Source organism: Prunus mume, linkage group LG2 (assembly GCF_029339155.1).
Source record: "Prunus mume cultivar Tortuosa linkage group LG2, ASM2933915v1, whole genome shotgun sequence".
Lineage (NCBI taxonomy): Eukaryota > Viridiplantae > Streptophyta > Magnoliopsida > Rosales > Rosaceae > Prunus > Prunus mume.
Genome location: NC_142699.1, coordinates 42,664,791 through 42,682,177, shown reverse-complemented (window position 1 = coordinate 42,682,177; position 17,387 = coordinate 42,664,791). Strand labels below are relative to the sequence as shown.

The 17,387-nt window shown below is 38.3% G+C and overlaps 1 protein-coding gene and 2 pseudogenes across 2 annotated transcripts; all 3 read right to left on the bottom strand.

The window, feature by feature from the left end:
- Positions 1–1,576: 1,576 nt before the first annotated feature.
- On the bottom strand, positions 1,577–3,216 carry LOC148920433 (uncharacterized). Its single transcript, XM_089044623.1, has 2 exons — positions 2,943–3,216; positions 1,577–2,423 (listed from the first exon to the last, which is right to left on the bottom strand). Exons 1-2 carry the CDS (start codon positions 3,214–3,216, stop codon positions 2,083–2,085), a joined length of 615 nt encoding a protein of 204 aa, XP_088900749.1. The 3' UTR covers positions 1,577–2,082.
- A 3,263-nt stretch (positions 3,217–6,479) lies between these two features.
- Positions 6,480–8,371, bottom strand: LOC148920432 (uncharacterized; annotated as a pseudogene). The gene is made up of 2 exons (XR_016124280.1): positions 7,057–8,371; positions 6,480–6,748 (listed from the first exon to the last, which is right to left on the bottom strand). The product of XR_016124280.1 is annotated as an uncharacterized LOC148920432 (transcript).
- Positions 8,372–15,299: 6,928 nt separating this feature from the next.
- Positions 15,300–17,387, bottom strand: part of LOC148920428 (26S proteasome non-ATPase regulatory subunit 11 homolog pseudogene) — a 76,309-nt pseudogene continuing 74,221 nt past the window's right edge.

Here is a 17,387-nt window from a genome sequence, read left to right as displayed (position 1 = left end):
GTGAAGATTTATTCTCATTTCAATTTTGCAGTTTGGTTCTATGTGGATAAGGATGCATATACAGATATAATGGTGTCTGAAGTGACATCATTAGTTCAGTTCCTAAAGTGATATAATCGTTTCTGCTTCTATTATTTGGTACTTGTGGGTTTGTTATGTAATTTTTCATCATAATGACATTATACATGTTGCTTGTAACTTGTGAAGATGGGTCAGATATCCCTTACATATTTTTAGAACTTTTAGCATTGTGATCCAATCTTCAGTAAATAGTTTTTACTAGCTATTTTGGTTTTGAGTTTTATGATTATCTTTTGAGTTTTATGTTGGAAATTAGGAACATTATTAAATTGTTATTTAGTTTCCTTTTATTAGTTGATTGTAATTGATTTGGAGTAGTCTCCAAGTAACCTAGTTTTCCTAGTTAAGCTTGTAATATCTCTATAAATACTTAGCCTTTTGGCTCTATCAATAACAACCCGAGAATTATTCTTCTTAACAAAATCTCTAATTTCACATGGTATCAGAGCACCGATTCTAGGGCGTCTCTTGAAACTTTTTACAAACCTTATTTTCTTCACAATCCGATGTTTCACAACCCTAGTTGCTAATCTTTGAAATCCTCTGCCAAATTGAGAGTCGTTGGCGCTTTTCATCCCTCACCCATAATGGGTATTCATCTTGTACAGTCGTCTTGTTCACCCTCTCCTCAATAATCAATATTTTATTCCCGCTACCAAAGCCATACCATCCTACAGTTCCTACATCTAACTAAACCAACAGTCGCACCCTTCTTTGGCGCTGCAATTTCCTTATGTTTTTCATACAAGTATTGCTCTCTATACAAATCATATTGAGCCATCTCTAGTCATGCTCTCTGTTGCAATCAGATATTGAGCCCATGTTTTCATGTCTACTACGCTTGCCACAACCACGCCACCTTCGGCCTTCATCGAGCCTACCCATCATTTTTTTAAGTCATCTACGCTTGCTGCAGACCCGCCGTCTTCATTGCAGTTCCTTCGTGAGCCTCGTCACTGCTCACTGAGCCGTTTATTTCCTCCGTGACGTCAATGCTCACCTAGCCATCATGTCTTTGGACAACCCACGACATCTCCAACAAACGCAGGAGGCTCTACACTAGCACCACTGCTGTTGACCAGCCACTGTGTTCATTGATTCTTTGCCCCTGCCTAGAAACGGGTGAACACTTACAGCAACCCTTTCCCTACAACTTGGGGGTAATAATATTTCTTCTTCTTATTTTTGGATTGGCAAATTGGGAAGAAAGTATGCAACTCAAAGGTATTATTTCTACTTGTTCCTTTTGCAGCTTTTCTTTTCTTTCTGATACTTAGAATGAGTTCAAAAATCTCAGTATGCTATATATCCACAAAGAACAAAAGTGAAATAAAATTGACTGAAATTGAGAATATTTTCATTGAAATGCTTCAAACTGAAACCACAGATGTAAAAATAATCAAATTGAAACCACGGGTACTTTAGTGGTGATAAGTCACAAGGACCAAAAGTGATGTATTTTTTAAACACGCCAAAATATTCAGGATCTCACAGGTCATTTTCGAAGTCAACTGATGGGTTCATACATACAACAGCACGAGAACAGTGGCTCGTTAAAACATTTCTAAGAAACTACGTGGGAAAAAACTCAAAGTAGAAAAGAGTTCCACACATGCTATGGACTAATAGGAGAGTCCAATTGAGAACCACCAAACCATACAAATAACCAAAACAAAACAACTATACTACTAGAAGACCAACACGAGAGACCCCCACATCAGACGACACAAGAAACACACCAAGGATCAGAGACGCAAGAAGCACAAGAAACACCAAGACAACATAGATAAGGCGTGGGGATTAATCAGCTTGCAAAGGGTAAAAAACAACAGTTCCCAAAACTCTCAAAGAAAACCGCCTATGAGAACAACTATAGTCTTTGGATAGCGCAAGAGTTGTTGAGAGATGCACTATAACCCATACTCGGCCCACTTAACCGGAAGAGGAGGTTATCGAACATTCGTCAGATGCCAAGCCCACAAACGTTTTGACTGGGAATAATCAGGGAGCTTGTGGAGACCCCCCAAGGTTGGTCTCCTCCAATGTAATGCACAATGGAATCTTAGAACAACTTGAACGACGACTTTCAAAAATAAAAGCTCTCACATCATCATCATCGGCTATCTCTACAGGCCATGCGATTTTCATTGTTTCATACATAGCTATCATAGTTATCTCATAGTCATTTGGGTCCACATTGACAATGTCGTATACTTGCTTCTGAAGCTCCTTCAATGTAATTGTATAGGAAACGAGTACTCCTTTAGCTTTGAAATTTTCGTACCTTGAGTCAACCCACCTCCCACCGTAGTTAATCAAAATTGTCAATCTAGACATTTCACAGAAAAATAAACCCAAAAAAATAAATAAGAAAATAGGAGCTATTTATCTATGGAACAAAAAAGAAAGTAGAAATACTAGCTAGTCAGCTATGAAACAAAAATGAAATTAAAAGATTTCAGAGATATGATATGTATACCATGATATCGTATATAAATGTTATAATAGTAGTAATTAGTAAGTTATTAGAGTGTAGAACTATTAATAAAGCACAACATCAGTAAAATGGCTCCCTTTCAATAATACACAAAATCTGAACTTCGCATTAAAAAAAAAACTATTAATAAAGCTCAACATATTCTATATTTCAATTCCTTGTTCCTAATTTTTAAAATAAAGACCAAGTTTTTTAGATTACAAAACATATGCCAAGTTTTACTAATTTTAAAAATGAACCAAGCCAAGCCAAACACATACAATCGATTTTGTATATGTGTGTTTGTGTGTGTGTGTGTCATAATATGCTGAGTTTTTTTTTTTTTTTTTTTAAATTGTTAAGAAGAACAAGAAGAAATAATACCTTGTAGTACTTGTTGGGTAGTATGCCAATCCCAATAATCCCAATAACAGAACAAATGCAATAGGAACAAGAGGAATTGTGAATCCCCCGTTGAAGTCATTGTTGCCAAGGTTCCCGAACCCAACACGCTTGCTGTCGCGTGCATAAATTTTATTTCCAACAATGCGAACCCCCGCTAACATTTGACTATTAATCCCATTCAGGAGTTTGAAAAACCCCACATCTATGCATCTGATCGCGAGAATTACATTCTCCTTAATTTTAGGACCAGTCATTGTTGCCAGTGTAGTTGTTCAGGTTCATTTGGAGACCCATTTTATAACTGATAGGGTTCACCATTGTGCTGGGCCAGGCTGACAAAACCTTAAATTTTCGAGTACAAAAGAGAGTACAGAAAGTGACACACTTGAGATGAGGGTGAATTTGGAAAACAATAACTAACTTGTGTGATGCATTAATGATATTATTTTAAGTGTAAGGACACATATTATGAGAAGAATGGATAAACTTCAAAAGAAAATGTTAGAGAGAATGTTGGTAGCATTCCTCCTATTTTTTTCGTGTATGTATACGAAAAATATAGTTTGTTCTTTTTTGGGTTCCAGCCTTGGAGGCTTTTGGATTGTCCCGTGAGAGAAATTGATATGTAATTGATTTGTGATTATTCAAGAGGCAAAGCCACAGATTTATAGTTACATAAAGCATCCTAATATGGTTCCTACGATCAAGCTATATCATTCACAAATAAGGAAAGGAATGATTTACAATATTCACAGAATCAACTTTCCATTCTAAGCTCGATCTCCTTTAACACTCCCCCTCAAGTTGGAGTGTATGTTGATGACACCCAACTTGCTAAGTAGCACTTCAAACTGTGTCGAGCTTAATGGCTTAGTGAACAAATCGGCTGGCTGATTTGCAGTTCGAATATGAGCTGCCCGAATCATCCCTTTTTGAATTTTCTCTCGAACCAAATGACAATCTATCTCTATGTGTTTGGTTCTCTCATGAAACACCGGATTCGATGCTATGTGTATAGCCGCCTGATTATCACAAAACAGAGTTACTGGCTGCGTGTGATCAACTCCCAAATCCTTCAAAATGCTCTTCAACCATGTGACTTCGCAGCAAGTAGCAGCCATGGAGCGATACTCGGCCTCCGCACTTGAACGTGACACCGTTGTTTGTTTCTTAGTCTTCCAAGAGACCGGTGCTTGCCCAAGTAAAATGCAGTACCCCGTGATTGATCTCCTTGTGTCTTTACAACGTGCCCAATCGGCATCACAGAATGCCCGCAATTGGAGTGACCCTGTTGATGGTAGTAGAATTCCTTGACCCGGTGTATGCTTAATGTACTTAAGCACTTTATGGGCTGCTTCCAAATGTGGTTGCCGTGGCTTGTCCATGAACTGGCTCAGTACATGTACGGCATAAGTCAGGTCTGGTCTAGTTATGGTCAAATATATCAACCTGCCAACCATTCTTACTGTACGACGAAGCATCATCCAGTAATTTTCCATTGAACTGTGAGAGTGATAGATTCTGTTCCACTGGGAACCGAGAAGGTTTGACACCTAAAAATCCAGCATCATCCAAAATCTCCAAGGCATATTTACGTTGCGACAAAGCTGATTCCATGCCGTGATCGCAACTTCAATGCCAAGGAAATATTTCAAGCGCCCCCAAATCCTTAAGCTTGAACCAAGTTAGCCAAGAATAATTTCGTGTTCTCTATATCCTCCAAATTGTTCCCTGCCATTATGACATCATCAACATATACAAGCAGTACTAGGAAGTTACCTTGACGACGACGGACGAACAGAGAATAATCGGATCGTGATTGTTGGAATCCTGCGGCTTTGAGGCGTGAGATGACGATAAACCCTTTGTCTAGATGCCTGTTTTAAACCGTACATAACGACTTGTGCAATTGATGACCCGATTCTCCCCCTTTCGTCCGAAACCAGGAGGCAAGGACATGAACACCTCCTCATCAAGGTCACCATTCAAAAATGCGTTGTTCACATCCAATTGGTGGAGATGCCAGCCACGCAGATGCCACACTAAGGAGAACACGACCGTCACCAATTTGTAGCAACCGGGGCAAAAGTTTCTGGTAATCAATGCCCTCCACCTGACTATAACCCTTTGCCACTAAGCGAGCTTTGTAGCGTTCGACCGTGCCATCGGCCTTCAATTTCACCTTATATACCCACTTACAGCCAATCGATTGTCGTTTATGAGGGGGCAACGACACCAAGCTCCAAGTCCCATTAGCACATGTAACGCATCAATCTCAGATTTCATGGCGGCACGCCATTGGGGAATTTGGACTGCCTGAGAGAAACTCGTAGGTTCTTGCAGAAGGGTAAGTTGGGCAAGATATGTTTTGTGAGAGTGAGAAAGTTGAGCATAAGACAAGGACTGAGAAAGAGGGTGAGCCGTACCTGAAGGGATGACCAAGTTCGTGGAAGACATCGGTGCGGTCCTTGAAGGGAGGCCAGGCTCGAGGTGGAAGTCTCGCAAATAAGCAGGCGGTCGGATGGTGCGACCGCTGCGACGGGGAGCGATGGTGGGAGATGTGGGCGACGGAGATGGGGAAGGAGAAGGCAGCTCGATGAGGTCTGGATTGGGGGATGAAGAAGGCAGATCCGTGAGGTGCGGTAGGTGTGATGGGCAAAGTGGGGTCGGATGGGCTGGGGGTGTGATGGGCCCAGCAGTGGGGGAAGGCAGATGGGCTTGGGAGAGGGAGTCCATGTCAAAGTGTAAGAACGGGTCAAGGTGAGGGGAAGAAAGGTTGGGCAAATGGTGATGAGGTGGTGACGCAGCGGATTGGTGAGGAATAAGAAAAGGAAACACATTTTCAAAAAAACACACATCACGAGAAACAAGCACCTTTTGTTGATTGAGATCAAAAACGCGATATCCTTTTTGACCATAAGGATATCCTAAAAAAATACACCGAGATGCTCGGGGATCAAATTTCGAACGACTCTGTGCATGGGTAGAAGTAAAACACAAGCAACCAAAAACACGCAAATGGGAATAAGTAGGAGTTTGGTTAAACAACTTTTCATACGGGGTTTTGCCATCGAGAAGAGGAGTGGGTGTTCGATTTATGAGGTATGCGGATGTGAGAATGGCATCCCCCCAAAAACGATGTGGGAGCCCGGCCTGAATGAGCAAGGCACGGGCCATATTTAACAAGTGTCTATGTTTTCTTTCAGCAACCCCATTTTGTTGGGGTGTGTTGACACAACTAGTTTGATGCATGATACCTTTATCAGCATAGAAGCTGCCAAGGTTGAATTCAGGGCCATTGTCACTACGGATGATCTTAATTTTGGAATCAAATTGAGTAGCAATCATATTGATGAAATTAACTAGAAGAGTCCTAGCATCAGACTTGTGTTTCATAAGATAAATCCATGTGCATCTAGTGTAATCATCAACAATGGTAAGAAAATATTTGGCACCTGAAATCGAAGCAACTTTATAACCACCCCATATGTCAATATGAATTAAATCAAAACGAGAATGAGTAGTAATTGAACTTGAAGGAAAAGGAAGTTTTGTTTGTTTAGCCAAAGGGCAAATTGCACACTTGTCAGTATCACAAGAGGTATGTTTCAAATTTGAAAAAGAGAATAATGGAAGAACTCTGGGAGATGGATGGCCAAGGCGTTGGTGCCAAAGGGATGGGCTGAATTTTTGTGCCTGATTGCATGTTCCTGTCTTGCCTCGATCGAGATAGTAGAGGCCCTCCCGTTCAATTCCCGTCCCAATCATCATCCCCGAACGTAGGTCCTGTATGATACAAAAGTGGTTTAGAAAAATGGTTATGCAAGATGAATTTGCTAACTTGCTAATAGAAATCAAATTCAATTTGAAATACGGGACACACAAAACATTCTCAAGAATCAATTTGGGGGACAAGACAACTGTGCCAATGTGGGTCACTTGTGCCACGGACCCATTCGGCAATTCTACTGTGTGATTGGTGACCGGCCTCGAGGTAGAGAACAAGTTGGAATCATGAATCATATGGTCCGTGCATCCACTGTCTAAAATCCAAGTACTCTGTTTGCCATTAGAGTTGAGTGAAAAAGCTTTACCTGAAAGAGCATGGGTTGTGGAATTACCAACATGATTAGCAGAAGAGGACCGGTTGTGCAGCTCACTAAGATCTGTTTGCACTCTTCAGCAGTAAAAGGAAATTGCATCTCCTTCCTCTCTGTCACACACGTTCTGCTTGATTCCCTTTGGAAATCATCGCACCAAACTCGGCCTCGGCCGCTGCCTTCTTCTTGCGGCAATAATCAGTTGTGTGACCCTTCCATCCGCAAAGCGTATTTTAGGTGTGCGGCAGCTTCTTGCGCAGTGTGGTTTGTTTTGTTGCACTTGGTGCACTTCAACTCACCCTTTTCTCCTTCGAATGCACGGCTAGAATTCTTCACGGCAAACACGGCCGCATCCGGTTGTGCTGAGCTTTACCGCTGTCACTTCCGATTGCTTCTCATGCCGCAGAACTAGGGAGTATGCCTTGTTCACATGTAGGTAAGGGATCTTGCAGCAAAGTGTTGCTGCGAACACTTGCATATGATTCATTGAGACCCATGAGGAACTTCATGGTCTTTTGCGTGTCCAAATATGCAGCCATTTCTTTGACAGATCCACAAGTGCAGATTGGAAAGGTGCACAAAGCGTCACGTTCATCCCATAGTCCCTTCAATTTCGTGAAGTAAGATCCCACGGACATACTTCCCTGCACACAGTCATGAATCTCATTCTCGATATTGAACAATTGAACCACGTTCACATGTGAGAATCGCTCCTGCAGTTCCAGCCACATCTGCCTAGCATTCTTGCATTTAATCACGCTGCTGGCGATGTCTTTTGACATCGACCCTAGCAGCCAAGTTTGGACCAAAGTGTTGCAACGATTCCACTGCTGCCATTCACTTGGATCCTTCCCATTCGGCTCTTTGATCGAACCATCTATGAGTCCAACTTTGTTCTTGACCGTTAAGGCCATAGTCATGGATTGTTTCCATGTGCTGTAATTATCTTCAACCAAGGGCTGCGGCACAAGAATAGCACCGGGTTGGTCTGAATAATGAAGGTATAGTTGGTGATTGGGATTATCCCACTTGGTTTCCGAAGCCGTGCCTGATGGTTTGCTTTCTGCCATGGAGGTCGGCTAGGGTTTTGTTGTGTTTTTGGTTATTGCCCAGATCAATGCTCTGATACCATGAGAGAAATTGATATGTAATTGATTTGTGATTATTCAAGAGGCAAAGCCACAGATTTATAGTTACATAAAGCATCCTAATATGGTTCCTACGATCAAGCTATATCATTCACAAATAAGGAAAGGAATGATTTACAATATTCACAGAATCAACTTTCCATTCTAAGCTCGATCTCCTTTAACATCCCGGATCTTTTTCCTCCCAAAAGCATCATTTGATGCTCCGTGGCTCTTCTTCACGTGAGAGAGAGAGAGAGAGAGAGAGGAGGGTGTGGGATGGGGACCGTGGGGTGGTTTTCCTTCGATCGATAGCCATAGGAATGTTATTAAAATCGCCCAGTTGTAGCACTTGGCCAAATTTGCCAACATCAACACGTTACACGCCCGCCTCCTTGTCACATGATTTTGTCCCAGGTGTGTTCCAGTCTCGTTTGCTTTGATTCTTTGTCGTGCTGTGTTGGTTTTGGCAAATTTTGCTAGCCATGGAACACTAGCTAGCGAGGTCGCTGCAGAAGGGGAATCTGCCGTCACTTTAAGCAATCTGAAGCTAGACTCACGGTTTACAGCACTACACGTGGTTGAAGAAGTCTATGAAAAAATTTAAACACCACTAAACTCCTTCTTTTCCCGTTTTACCCTCTCACACAATTAAGGCATTCATTGCCCCACCCACCTGCTACTTTCTTCCTTCTCCGACCTCTCTCTCCAGCTAAAGCCAGCGAATAAAACAAGATAAATATCCTTTCTCTTTCTCAAATGCCATGTACCTTTTACCAGAAAAATAATAAAATGGGGAATCCACCCCATTTGTGAACAGTATTTAGGGTTTAGCGCTTATGCCAAATTTTCTAAAACAAATATTAAGTAGGGTAGTCTAGCTAATTGATTACATAAAACTTTTGATCACATCACTACTACAAAAAAGGATAAAGATGACGGGAATTCACCGTCGTGTATTCGGTTTTCAAACCGTCGTGGAATTGACCGACTTCTATTGGGGTGTCAAACCATGACGCTAAATCACTGTCGTTGTTAAAACAAACAACGTCGTTAACAAAATAATAACCGACGTCTTTGTAATGGAAAAAGAGATAAAAAAAACAATCGAGGATGAGAATAGACGACCAATTCTAACAAAACATGTCGTTAAAGAGGAAACATATGACATATATTAACAGAACATGGCCGCAAGATATACATACAACGACGAGAACTAAAACCCAGCGCCGTTAAATATACCTCACGAAAAATAAAAATATGACGTCTTTAAATACATAATCGACGACGTTATTGACTCCTACTACGTCAGTATTTTTTTAACAACCGTCGTGAAATGAATTTTCCACTTCGATTTTTCTATTAATGATGACGTGGAAATAGATGTTTTGGTCATTACTTACGACGCATATATTTAAACTGCCGACGTTGTACTATTAAACAACGTCGGTTACAAATAATTGAGAGCCATATGACAGAATTTATACGTCATCTCTTATAATATAATCGTCGTCTAATGGATCTGACACGGCAAAGTTTCTCAGTTTACCACCGTGTAAACTAGTTTTAACGACACGATCTTAAAATAAACGACGTGGAAAATATGTTGGGGTCATTACTTAAGACATATTAATTAATAAAGACGACGTTGTCGTCAATATACAACGTCGTTATCATTCAAAAGACAGCCGTGTTTCATAATATATACGTCATCATTAAAAAAATACCGTCATCTAATTCCTATTAGACGGCGTTGTTAATCCGATATTAGCCGTGTAAAGAAATTTTAACGACATTATTATAAGAAAAGAGACGTGGATACAATCATATAACGTTGTTTTTGTAAAGGAACGACGTCCAAATATATCTTAACGTCGACAAATTTACTAATGGATTTAAAATACCGTTGTGAATTCATCCTTTTCCACTTCGTTTATGAAATAATATGCGACGTGGTAAAGTTAAGACGACGGCGTCTTTTGTAACGTTCAGGTTAGATATCTCATCTTTTAGACGTCGGTATTATGGGATTGGAGTCGTGTTATTTGGAATTACATGACGGCTCTTTATGCTTCTCCGACGTGATATCCTTAATAACTGTTTCACAATAGTGTCGTGGTTCTTCTTTGTTACGTTGTTTTAAGACGTCGATAAATATAATGCGGTCGTTGAATGCTCCAAAACGTCGTTTTTTATTAGAACAGACGTTTGTTTTTCATACTTTTATAAACCGTCATGTGTGTAATCTTGAACTAGTATTTTTTATACTGATTGTTTTGTGGCCAAAACCTGTATAATGAAAGTGAAGAAATCACATTACAATATATTACAAAATTAATGTCATACACTGCCAATTACATAAGTATCATTCAATCCATATATCTTCACACCCATCTCGAATATTTTGACTCCCAAACTCACCCACTAGTTCATCAAATGTGTCAACATTTGGCATCCCTCTAGTAAATGGCTCACACTCAATTCTCACATCACCTAAGACATCATCATCACCAATAACATCATTATATTCTCTATTAGGCATTGATAACACTACCGACCAACCACGATGCATCGGGTCGTCAACAAAAAATACTTGTTTGACTTGAGAAATCAAAACAAATTGGTCATTCCTATGTCTAATTTTACTCAAATCTACAAGGGTAAATCCAAGTTAAATCGACTACAAGACAAGAAGTACTATCTATCCAATCACACCTAAAGACTGGGATTGTAAACTTTTGGTAGTCAAGGTCCCAAATTTCTTGAATGACACCATAGAAACCCATATTTGAGATAATTGGGTTTTTATCCTTGGCACTAGCAACTTGCATGGTATGTGCAAGTAAATAAAATCCACTATTTTGAGTTGTCCGCACATCATCTTGTGTCTTGATGTTAAATTTAATACATTTAATAAGATAGCTCCTATATGATGGCAGTGCCATGTTTGGACCAGCTGCTAGCCATCTTAAATTTTCTGATACGCCATGATTGTCTTCCTCATTAAGTTCACTTTGAACCATGCATCGGGTCGTTAACAAAAAATACTTGTTTGACTTGAGAAACCAAAACAAATTGGTCATCCCTATGTCTAATTTTACTTAAATCTACATGGGTAAATCCAAGTTCGTCGACTACAAGACCAGAAGTACTATCTATCCAATCACACCTAAAGACTGGGATTGTAAATTTTTGGTAGTCAAGGTCCCAAATTTCTATGACACCATAGAAACCCATATTTGAGAGAATTGAGTTTTTATCCTTGGCACTAGCAACTTGCATGGTATGTGCAAGTAAATAAACTCCACTATTTTGAGTTGTCCGCATATCATCTTGTGTCTTGATGTTAAATTTAATACATTTAATAAGATAGCTCCTATATGATAGCACTGCTATGTTTGGACCAGCTGCTAGCCACCTTAAATTTTCTGATACGCCATGATTGTCTTCCTCATTAAGTTCACTTTGAACCTGCAAATTAATCATATCTTAATTCAATCTAACATAGAAAGAAGAAAATTAAAAGTCCAATATGTTATTCAATAACATATACCTTGAAGCGTAGCCATTGAATGAAAGTGCTATTGTGCTTATCCTGCAACCACTTTGTTCTCTTTCTAAATTTTGGATAAGCAGTCTTGATGTGGATCATATGTTGCCTACATGACACGAAAAATTCAAGCATTACGGTCCCAAACATATAAGATAAACATAAGAAATAATTTAAAATGGAAACTTAAAGAATAAAACTCATACTTACTCGATATAAGGTAGAACTTCCTCCGTATTCTCCAAGACTTATAGATGTACTTGGTTCAACAGGTCCCGATCAACTACGCTCACTGTGCAACCTGATAATGGCTTTGAAACTCCCGTCTTTTGGGTTGAAGGCACTCCAACTGTACTAACATCAGATAAATGCTCGGTACAAAACTCTACAGCTTCTTCAGCTATATACCGCTCAACAATGCAACCCTCGGGACGAGTACGGTTCTGAACATACCTCTTTAGCACTTTCATATATCTTTCAAACGGATACATCCATCTAAAGTATACTAGCCCACATAGACGCATACATCCCTTTAGCACTTTTTTTTGTTCTTTCTTCTCTTCATCTTGATTTTCTAAATCCCCAGATTTATGTTTTAAGTAAAAAACAAATATATATATATATAAGACAAATTGTACAGAAAGTAAAAAAATTAAATCAAAACGTCGTGGTAAGGCATAACTTAAGACGGTATGTAAAAATTATGGACGTCTTTAAATTATTAAACGATGGTAAATAATAAACGTCGTGGAGATTCATATATTACGTCGGTAAGGACTAAAACCGTCGTCTAAATCACCATAAAAGTTTTCAAAACTAACGACGTCTAATGGTGTGTAAAACAAGTAAACTAAATACGACGTTGTATTGAAATACAAACAACGGTTTATTAATAAAATCGTCATGGTATGTAATTCAAACGACGTTTTTCTTCATAATAACGACGTCTAATAGCTATTTTAAAAAACAGAGAATTCATAGTTCAGATATGTTACCATTTCTTCCTGGTTTTCTCCATTTTTGACAGCATCATCCTCAAAATGTAGGAATCTCACATCCCCAGAGTAGCTTGCTTTGTCAGACATTGGATTTTTGGGACTTTGCTCTAGACCTAGATTTTGACAGGGGCTAGTTTGCGGTTTAAGCATGCTTGGATCAAAATTAGGGATGAGTTGGGAAAGCTGACTCAGTAAATGTTCCCTCTCAGCCTCTACCAATTGCTTGGTTCTAGCCTCCATCCTTAAAGTCTCTTCCCTTGATCTACCTTTCATCTTCTTAGTCTCTTCTTGAAGGACAATTCTTACACTTTCCTTCAATTGATCGGCAAACTTTACCCTCTGTTGTCTAGGTAAATTGAAGTATTGCCTAGGGGAAATCCCAGCACCTACCCCTCTTACTCTCCCTGGATGCTAGGGACCCAAAGCCAAGGTCAACACATCATTACTGCCAGATACACTGAGACTACTTTCAGCGACTTGTTTTTGCAATTCATCTTAAAACAAAGACATATAAAAAAGTCAGCACAAGAAAACACACGACGGTTATTTATAAACAAACGACGTATTATATAATTTCACAGGACACAATAACATAGAAATCGACGTTATAATATATTTGTAACGACGTTACTTAAGAACGACGTGGTTAGTTGTTTCAAACGACGCAATAAATAAACCACCTATGTCTTATGTTATAATTACAAAAAACAGAGTAGCGATTCCAAATTCAGACATGTAACGAAGTTTTTAAAACATCTCGACGCAGTAATATATTCAAACGACCCAATAAATAAAACACCGACGTCTTATGCTATATTTACAAAGACAGTAGCAATTCTAAATTCAGACCTGTAACGACTTTTTTTAAAACATATCGATGTATAATATCATTCACACAACGGTAAATATAACATAAGACGTATAAGAATTATCAGGGCAATACAGAGTTTAATAAAAATTTAAAACATAGTAAGTAGGCTTACAATTAATTTTGCTTTATCTGCCACCTTTTGATCAGGGATGTTACCATCTTTGTCTTGTCTAGCTTTCTTCCATAAGGTAGATTGATCAATTTCTACCCCAGGCATGGTTTCCTCCAATTGATCCTCCAAACCAGCATATCCTTTTCGAGACAATCGATGATTGTACTCAAGTTTCTCCCTAATCTTTGAATGTTGAGAATGCACAGACACAAATTCTTGGGATAACCTTGAAGCCACAAAGGCATCCCATTCAGCTTTCTCTATGAATTTATATAGTTCAGGGGGTTGGCTTAATTTCTCTCTCTCTTTGATGTATGGAAGGATATAATGCCTCGTTAGTGTAGACTTGAAATCCTTCCACTTCTTGGCAGCAGAAGATAACACCAGGCTCTTGCCCCCTTAACCTACCACAAAAACCATGTCAACGGTTTCCCAAATCTGCTCTTTTATATCCTTGGGGATTTCAACCCATTTCTTGTCCACAAATGGGACTCTGGAGCGTGCCAACACACCAATGTAAGATGTATATCAGTATGTGCAGGGCCACATCATTTCCCCCTTTTATTGTACTCAACAACTGGCTTGATTTTCTGAAATTTTCTCTTCACAACACGAGGCATTGTGCTCATACCTCGACCTGACTTTGAATCCTCAGAAATTGTTGTCGTGCTGGCTGGTTCTTCAAGGACTTGTCTTGAGGAGTTACCATTCCAAGCTCCATACCTCCATTTTTTTTCGAGCCAGAGTCCTTACTTTGGTCTTGAGAAACTATGGTTACAGACAAATCAAACCTGCAAGTGAAAATATTTCTGGAAAAAATTAAGAACACAAACGACGGTTATTCATAAAACACGACGTATGATAAGATTTTACACGACACAATAACATAACATCAGACGTAATAAATGTTTAAAACGATAATACATAAACAACGACGAAACAATATAAAAGAAGATGTAATAAGAAGTTATTACGGCAATATTTACACTCCGTCGTGACATTTAAATTCAAACGACATTAATATTAATATAACATCGTGGTATTGAAATTAACACGACGTGAATAATAAGATACTGTCGTCTATATAAGATTCCAAACCCTTCTTTCTTTGTCTGTGAATGTTTGATTGCAGGTTTGATTTCTCTGAACCATGATTTTTGTTTTCCTAATTTGATAAAATACAAAGACAAAGAAAGAAGGTTTTGGAATCTTATATAGACGACGGTATCTTAGTATAACGTAGTGGTATTAACATTCACACGACGTGAATAATAAGGTATCGTCGTCTATATAAGATCTCAAACCCTACTTTCTTTTTCTTTGTATTTTATCAAATTAGGAGGAACAAAAACCATGATTCAGAGAAATCAAACCTGCAATCAAACAAGAAAATAAAAAAACGAAGGTCATTTTAAAAACAACTTAGATCAATTTTCAGACGACGCTAGGGCGACTTGAACCGTCGTGGTTTACATATTTAATAGACACTCTCTCTCAGTTTTCATTTAGGGTTCCAAGTTCTTCCTCTCTCACCGACACTCTCTCTCACCTCTCAAAGACAATAATTTGGATGTCTTTCTCAAAGACAAATGGTCTTACTCTCCAACAAATCTATGTCCATAAGAAGAAGCTTGTCATCTAGAGTTCTCACTTCCGTGATCAGGCCTGATAGGAGACTTAGTGCTTCTGAATACTCCTTGCTTTCCATCAAACGAGATGCAAGCCTGGCATCCACTCATTGTTGAAGGAAAGTTCGCTTTCAAAGACGGGTCCACTGCGCCATTTCTTTGCAAAGGGAAATCAAGATCGATGTGCCTTATCCTCTGCTCGATTTTCTTGGCTAAAAAGATCCGTCAGATTTGTGATAGCCTGTTCCTTTATCCGTAGAGCTTCAAAAGAAGAAGCTTATCCAAGTCTGAGCAATCGATAAAGAATAGAAATGGCTTCAGATGGCCTCTAAAGCCTGAACAATCGAATTTGTAAAGACATTGTCAATGCCTTGAACTATCCAAGTCTTGCAGAAAGAGAACAAACCAAATTTGAAACAATGAAGGTTTTTTGTTCTATCGTCGTCTTTTTTGGTTGTCTTTTTTGTCGTCGTAGTATATCAAAGTAAGATGGCGGTAGGTTTATAATTACAGACGTAGATTATTTTTTGTTAACGTCGTTAAGTGTAATATAACCGACGTGGATTTTGTTTTTAGATTATAAATTGAGTTTTTTTTTCCCGAGTTCTTTCAGTTTTAGTTTTCAATTACACGATTATGTGTTATAAATAGAGTTTTTTTTCCCGAGGAAATTTAAATGAAGGAAATTAATGTTCTAGAATTTGTAAAGTTTCTTGTTTGGGTGACTAATTTAAATTAAATACGAATATAAAAACAACGACGGTTTTTTGTTCTACCGTCGTCTTTTTTGTCTTAAGATGGCGGTAGGTTTATAATTTCCGATGTCTTTAATTTCTACGTCATTACTTAATTGATTCTGCGTTGGTTTTTTGCTCTGAGACTAAGACGACGCAATATATTTGTTTCGCGACATGGATTCTTTTTGTTAAATGTCGTTAGGTGTAATATAACCGATGTGGATTTGATTTTTTAATTATAAATAGAGTTTTTTTTTTCCGAGTTCTTTTAGTTTTTGTTTTCAATTACAGTGCATTATAAATAGAATTTTTTTTCCCGAGAAAATTTAAATGACGGAAATTAATGTTCTAGAATTTGTGAAGTTTCTTGTTTGGGTGACTGATTTAAATCAAGTACGAATATAAAAACAACGACGGTTTTTTGTTCTACCATCGTCTTTTGTGTCTTAAGATGGCGGTAGGTTTATAATTTCCGACGTCTTTAATTTCTACGTCAGTTACTTAATTGATTCTGTCGTTGGTTTTTTGCTCTGAGACTAAGACGACGCAATATATTTGTTTCGCGACATGGATTCTTTTTGTTAAATGTCGTTAGGTGTAATATAACCGATGTGGATTTGATTTTTTAATTATAAATAGAGTTTTTTTTTTCCGAGTTCTTTTAGTTTTTGTTTTCAATTACAGTGCATTATAAATAGAGTTTTTTTTCCCGAGAAAATTTAAATGACGGAAATTAATGTTCTAGAATTTGTGAAGTTTCTTGTTTGGGTGACTGATTTAAATCAAATACGAATATAAAAACAACGACGATTTTTTGTTCTACCATCGTCTTTTGTGTCTTAAGATGGCGGTAGGTTTATAATTTCCGACGTCTTTAATTTCTACGTCAGTTACTTAATTGATTCTGCGTTGGTTTTTTGCTCTGAGACTAAGACGACGCAATATGTTTGTTTCATGACGTGGATTCTTTTTGTTAAATTTCGTTAGGTGTAATAGAACCGACGTGGATTTGATTTTTTAATTATAAATAGAGTTTTTTTTTCCGAGTTCTTTCAGTTTTAGTTTTCAATTACAGTGTGTTATAAATAGAGTTTTTTTTCCCGAGAAAATTTAAATGAAGGAAATTAATGTTCTAGAATTTGTAAAGTTTCTTGTTTGGGTGACTGATTTAAATCAAATACGAATATAAAAACAACGACGGTGTTTTGTTTTACTGTCGTCGTTTTTGTCGTAAGATGGCGATAGGTTTATAATTTCCGACGTCTTTAATTTCTACGTCAGTTACTTAATTGATTCTGTCGT